This window comes from Pezoporus wallicus, unplaced genomic scaffold, assembly GCF_028554395.1.
Source record: "Pezoporus wallicus isolate ANWC-B61680 ecotype Strahan unplaced genomic scaffold, APGP_CSIRO_Pwel_v1 scaffold_2146, whole genome shotgun sequence".
NCBI lineage: Eukaryota > Metazoa > Chordata > Aves > Psittaciformes > Psittacidae > Pezoporus > Pezoporus wallicus.
This window is the reverse complement of record NW_026639769.1, coordinates 3,071,799-3,078,666: the sequence shown is the minus strand read 5'-3', so window position 1 is coordinate 3,078,666 and position 6,868 is coordinate 3,071,799. Positions and strand designations below refer to the sequence as shown.

Below are 6,868 nucleotides of genomic sequence, written 5' to 3'. Positions count from 1 at the left end.
CAGCAAAGCAATGCTTGACGTGTTTGTTCACCAGCAGGGACTTGGTGCTGGAAAGACACCACCCACCTGAAAGGCCACTGGTGCCTGCAGAAGGGACCCCACTGGAGCACCCACCCTGCCAGTGGTGTGTCTTTCCTCTTCCAGATTAAAGAGGTTTGAAAGGATTATCTCTGCTAGGTCTAATGTAAGGACTGTTGGGGTGACTGCCAGTCATAGCTGCAGATAACACTTTCATCTTAGCAATCTGAATTGCAAAATGTGTTTTTCTAATGTCTCCCTTACTTCTGTATGCAGCATCTTTGACAGTTTTTATGGAACAAAGCTCATTTTAAAATGCTGGGTTTGGGTATTTTAGCTGAAACCCACATTCTACCTAAAAGGACTTTCACCCCTCTGGAAAAATTCCACCGTTAAGCACAGAAGTGCATTCTTCACAATTCTCTGCAAAAGGAAGAAATGTGAAAGTTGTGCCTCCTAAAAAAAAAGTTAATTGCAGATGTAAAATAATACTAAAGCAAATTATTTAAATTGATGTGTTCTCTTGGAGCATTTAATTCCTTTGTGTTGCTCATGTTGAAAACCTGTATCTGTAAGACAGGCGATACTAGGGCTTCACTGCCCCCAACACATGGGTCTATCTGCAGGGTCTGGCTTCCATCCATCCATCCATCCATCCATGCAATCCAGACCAGGATTCCTGTGTATTTCATGAGTTCTTACATGCATTTGTGAAAAAAAATAACACCAAAACCAACAAAACAACCAAATGAAAACACAGCTCCTGGATTTTCACTTCTATACATAAGGACACATATGAAAACATCCATCGTTTATGCAGGGGCTGCATCTTAGATTCAAACACATGATTCCTGGCTGCTGTAGATTTAGTCCTTTCAAGTGTATGGAGCTGCAGTGAACTTCAGCAGCTGGAGAACCAGCCCTAAGCAGCTCATGCATTTCTGATCTCTTTTGGTGTCCCAGGGCAGTGCCCTAGGTTCAGCTGTAACATTACTAAGAAGGAGGAAAACAACTGTTAGGGCTGAACCCAGGACAAGCAGGAAATAAAAGGCAATATTTATTTGTGCCATCATTGCCTACCAGCAATTTCCACAAGGAACTTTTCATTGGATACGCTTGTTTTCTGTTGGACTGACATAACAGAAAACCTTTTTATCTCCTGGAAGCCTTTCTGGGCATGAATAGTTATATGAAACACTCTTTTCTTTGCTGCTAATGTAAAGAAACTGTGGGAAATTAAAATATTCAGAAGACAGGGCAAAGCAGGGAGAGGGGATGTTTCGAATATAGAGCCAAATTGTCCCCACTAAGGAGAGTGCTGTAAACATCTGGGAAACAAGCAGTAACAGCACAGGCTGTGGGGTGAGCAGGAGAGCCAAGTAATTCATGAAGATACTGCTGCAAATCAACCACTTCCTTAATTCAGAGGGGCAGCAAGTAACTAACCCGTGGGTAAGAAGCCAGATGGCCCAAAGCAATCTGAATGGGCTATCGGCAAGCAAGGTTTATTTCATCTATCAGTGAGAAACGTGGTCCTAAAGGCAGACCACCCTTTCATGCTTTGGCACAACCAGGCAGTCACATCCTCACCAGCCTGGCCTGGTACTCCTTCGCAATAGTAAATTTATTATTCCTTCTCCGACAGAATGGATGTGTTATTAATGTTCAGCTCTCTATCCATAATGAAGGAGTAGGTTGTCTTTAAGTAAGTCATTAGAGTTGTTACAAGTCTGTATTTTGTTCTGTAAACCTAAAAGAATAAATAGTATTAATACTGTTAAAATGTATAACTTTTTTTTTTCCCTATATTTTCTGTTTGTTATAAAGTGCCTCGAGAAATTACACAAAAGATATTATGCAAAAATAGTATCAGGGTGTGGGGCCCATTTGAGCTGTAACAGGAAGTGCCAAAGCACTGAACTTGCTGCTGCCCCTCCAGAGGTGCTGGCCCTACTGCAAACCACATCAGCACCAAACTGCGCACCTGGAAATGGTAATCCAGAGCTCTGTGAGCAGAAAGCATGGACCAGCAGCTCACAGGGGAAACCACACCACCCAGATGGCATCAGCAGGAGCTGCACCGCTCCATGCACAGCGGGGTTTGACCCTGGTCAGTTTGCAGAGCCTCAAATGCTTTCCCCTGGCAGTATGAGGCACACGATCGGGAATTAAACTGTCAGGCAGCAGGATGGCTTTTCTTAGCCACTGAAGACTTGTGATCCTTCACAAATACCTTACAGCAGTTCCCTGGGCAGCCAGGACTCTGATGGAAATGACTGGCCAGGAACTGAAAGGAAATCTTACGAAAAGAGTGCAGGAGGAGCAAGACTCCAAACAATTCAGGTCTGCTACCAACTTTAAGATTTCTCTCTGCTCACCATATGGCTGCCTGAAAAAGCTGGATACAACAGACCACCACTGTGAGTTTATCCTTTCATGTATAAAATCTCTCCATAGCTGCTCACGCAAAACACAAGGCAAGAAAACAACAGGTACAGTCAACTTTAATGAAATAATAATCAGTTATATGTACAGCTATAACAGAAGGAAAAAACAGCTACAGAAAGGATGCAAACACAACTCTGGATGTGGAGAAACAGTCACAGGGACTGGGCTGGACCACAGCATTTCTGCCATTCTCCTCCTCTTTTGAAGACGTGTTTTGCCCAAAAGGCAGTACTGAAATACATGAAATCCTCCCGAAACTGCTTTTCGGGCCAACAGAAGATGACAGCCTGCCCCACAGGGTCATTTCGTGTTTCTTTACCAGAGCCCAGACATCCTCCTCCACAGCCAACACCAGTGGGGCCTCACAGAGCTGCTGCAGCCCTTTGCTCAGCACTGGCCTGCTACAGTGCCCAGCATAATCCCGTAACAACCTCCAGCATCAGCATGGCTCTTTTCAAGGGACTGCAGCAGGTACATACAAAAGTCTTTATAAAGTCCCTTTCAAAAGTATGGCAAAATACCTGGAAAGACCAGTATGAAGTACAAAGCCATTAAAATTGTACACAATGAATTACTGGTATCTGGTAATTTATTAAATAAATCCACACAAAAAAAAAGACACTTTTTTTTTAACACTCTGCTTTTTCTGAAGTTTAACTTGCACAGAAACAAGCTGTGGCACTCGCTGCTCACAGTCCTCTTGTAACAACGGAGATGCTTTATTGAAGTTTAAAACATGGTTGCGCACCAGGTACTATGAAAGTTTACAGCCCTTGTATTCTAACAGGAATCCAAATCCTATGCTGGGAAGGGAATTCTCAGTGCACTGCCTATGGTCAGTGAGCAATTGCCAAGCAAGGCTGCTATTTCTGTATCAGCTGAGAAATACGCAGGAGAATTTTCTCAGAAGAACAGGCGGGCTTGCCTACAGCTGTACGTAAATCCCAGCTGCGCAGATGCAATTCCACATTATTAAAGGCCCCTTTCTCTTGGAGAGCTGGTAGTTAGAGGTGATGCTCGTGTACACACACCATGCTGGTGCAAACCCCCTCGGAACATGGCAGTTGGTGGGTTTTGATGGTGATTGGCCTGTCCAGACATTTACAGCCTCGTCCCCAGGCCCTCATGTCTAGATTTCTTCCCTGAGGACTTCGCTAAGATTGCTCCAGCATTTCCCTGCATGTTTCAGCGCAAGCTACGTGGCATGCCGGAGCCAGCCAGAGCCCGGCAGCAGCGAGCCAGGCATAATGCACATTTCCCAAGGGATGCCCGGGCTTGGCTGAAGTCAGGCAGGCTTTGTAGTGAGGAGGGGCTGGAGCAGTGCGGGACAGGCTGCCGCCAGCACCCAGGGATGCCGGCAGCGCTCAGACCAAATCAAAGCAATTCTAGCGCCAGCAGTTCCCCAAACTATGTCAGCACGGAGGCAATAGTTGACTGCTAACACGCATGCAGCTCACTGCTATTTATATCACATGCCATATATCAAAAATATGCTACATCTGAGGACAGCTTCACCACAACATCATGACTGGAATGGAGGAAGGCAAGGGAAGGAGAGGGGCTGCCCGCAGTAGGCACGCTCCAGCCCAACCCGCACTGCTGATGCCACTGGGAATTTTGCCCATTGAGCTTAATGGTGCAAGAATGGCCCCCTGGCAAACTGTCCGGCTGTCATTTCCTTGGCATTTGCACCACAGCCCGGGGTCAGCAAGGCAAGCGGCTGATGCTGTGCTTTAACGTGTGTGGAAATGCACAGGCATTTGACAGAGGAAGAGGCTGAATGAAAACCACCACTCACTGCAGCCATCCAGCTTCATGCAACACGACAGCAGGGGTGACCACGGTTTCTGGCATCTGTACGCAGCAAGTACCTGTCTGCAATACTAAACGCCGGCCTGAGCCTTTCTGGCATTGACGTCTTCATGTTAACATTGCAGTCATTTCACTTTCCCTCGTCTCTGTTGAACCCCAGGGCAAACCTCCAGCTGTCTCTGACGTGCCTTGAATACAGCCCAGCAGTGGGTTGGGTGCTCGTCACCTCTTGGGACCTCTCGCTAAATGCATGTTACATACAGATTTATAGCATGACCAGTGGGGAAACCTGGCATGGATGATGGCAGAAATGTGGCCTTGACACAAAGATGCCAATAATGATAATACAGTCACTGCAATGCCTTCCTTTTTCCGCAGCTGCGGTCAATAGCCTGTTTGAAGCCCCAGCCCCAGGGAACACACTGTACATAGCAAGGTTTGCCCCATGTCCCAGGATCCGTTTCACATAGACACACAACTGAACGGGCATGCAGGATTAACTACACCTCGGCCCCAGGAGCCCTTTGAGCTCTCCATACACACCCCACGCCAACTGGAGCTTTAAATCACTCCCTGTACCCTTTATTTTGGGGGCATCACTGCCATCACAGAAAACTGTTGTGTTTATTCTGTTCCAGGGCCATTTCATTGACCAGCTGCTCTATGGATGACTGAATGGCCGCCTTCACGAGAGAAGAGGCAGTTTCTATGAGGAGCAATTCGTACTGCTCCCCAGTTCTGTGCTCATGGTTGCCTTGAGCTTTTTCCTCTGCTTGGGCATCACCACCAGCCTCAGGACCCTCTTTTTTACCCGAATCAAAGCTGCTGCTTGATTTTTTATTCCCTTTTTGCTTATTTCGGTGCAAAACAGGGGATGGCTCACAGGCCTGGTCAGAGTCGGTGTTGTCAGAGTCCTCAGCTTCGGTGACAGTGATGACAATGCCAACAGCGGTGCCTATGTTTGCTCCTAATGGCACGTCATGGCTGGAGCTGTCCTCCACGCTCACTGCATCATCTTTAGATGTTGACTGACTGAAATCCATTATGGTCTCTTCAGCTTTGCATTCCTCAGGAAGATTTATGCTCTTTTCTGATCCATTCTCTTCAGGCAGCTCTTCACAGATATTAGGGATTTCCTGCAGCTCAGTGGTTTCTAGGGTGCTGTCAGGTTGATCCTTGGAAATGGGCACTTCAGGAGCAATCTCGCCACCTTCCACAGGGACTGTGGTTTCGGGTGGGCTCTCCTCCTGCAGTTTTTCCTGGGATGTTTCATTAACTGTCTCTGAATCAGTTATCTCTGACTTGATGGTGCACTCTGTATGTTCCTCTGCATCAGGTGTGGGCTCTGTCAAGGGCTCACCCTTATCAACAGAGCTGGTACTTTCCTTTGCCATATCCTGGTCCTCCTCCACGGAGACCGGGCTTAAGGATTCAGACTTGTCCACTGGGGACACATCCTTCAGCTCTTCACTAGCTTTATTCACAATGCCCATCGCTTCGTTTGCTTGAACACTGCCCTCTGACTCCTCCACTGCTTCAGAGGGGCTGGGTTTCTTCTTGCCCCTGGAGAACCGAACACAGGGCATCTTCACCCCAGAGCAAACACGTTTCTTTGGGATGCCTTGCTCACAGCCCTCCTCAGCATCCACCTCCAGCTGCACTTGGGAATCAGAGGGCACTTTCTTCCGGGAGGAGGATTTCTGCCTTCTCCGAGGCCTTGCAAGGTTTTTGATGGCTGTCCAGGCTCCTCTGGAGGATTGTGACTGGTTAGAAACTTTCACCTCTCCTAGGTCAGTGCTGACACATTGGCTTTTCTCTTCGGAGGCTCCTTCACACGCGTCCCTCACAGTCAGCCTCTTCTTACGGGACTTCTTTCGCTTCTTAAAACAGAGCATGGAGGGTTTTTCTGCCTGTTCCTCTGATGGGGAGCATGTCGCCCCAGCACTGTGAGTCTCTGCCTCTCTTGGGTTCTCCATTTGAATTTCCACAGCTGCCTTCACCATATTCGCTTTGTTGCCGTTACATTACCAATCTCCTTGGTTAACGCATCAGACACAGGAACTGCAGAGATGCTCAAGGCACATTTTTCCTCAAGTTGTTTTCAAAATAATGTTAGTTGCTTTTTAACAAGCGGATGTGGCAGTGAAGAGTTCTGCTGAAGCTATCACATACATGTAAAGGGAGCTTTACAACTCCCTCTTCGTCTTGTGACTTCCTTTATCATCTCTCCAAGGAATCTAGCATAGACGTGAAGTTGAATAAGCTTCTCCTTGGCTTTGCTGGCCAGAGTCACTCACACCTCTGAGACAATCCACTTCCAGTTGCGCTGGGTCTAAGAGCCAGTCTGACATTACATTTCTTTCCCCCAAAGGATGACAATCAAGACAAAGGTTAACAATTTTTATTCACCCCATGGACCTGGAAAGAACTTGCACTTTCCTAGCTATCTGCAGTTCCATGTTGCCCAGGGAGCTGGGCTGGAGCACCAGTAAAACCAGAGGCCGGCAGTGGCTGTTTTCTGCCCCCAGTGACAAGTCAGATGCTGCTTTGTCTAGCTTTGCTTTCTGCTTCAGTTCCCCTCGCAGGTTAC

The 6,868-nt window shown here is 47.3% G+C and overlaps 1 protein-coding gene across 1 annotated transcript; it reads right to left on the bottom strand.

The window, feature by feature from the left end:
- Nucleotides 1–4,146: 4,146 nt before the first annotated feature.
- Nucleotides 4,147–6,613, bottom strand: AKAP5 (A-kinase anchoring protein 5). Its single transcript, XM_057416153.1, has one exon. It carries the CDS (start codon nt 6,279–6,281, stop codon nt 4,884–4,886), a length of 1,398 nt encoding a protein of 465 aa, XP_057272136.1. The 5' UTR covers nt 6,282–6,613; the 3' UTR covers nt 4,147–4,883.
- Between the last annotated feature and the right edge of the window lie 255 nt (nt 6,614–6,868).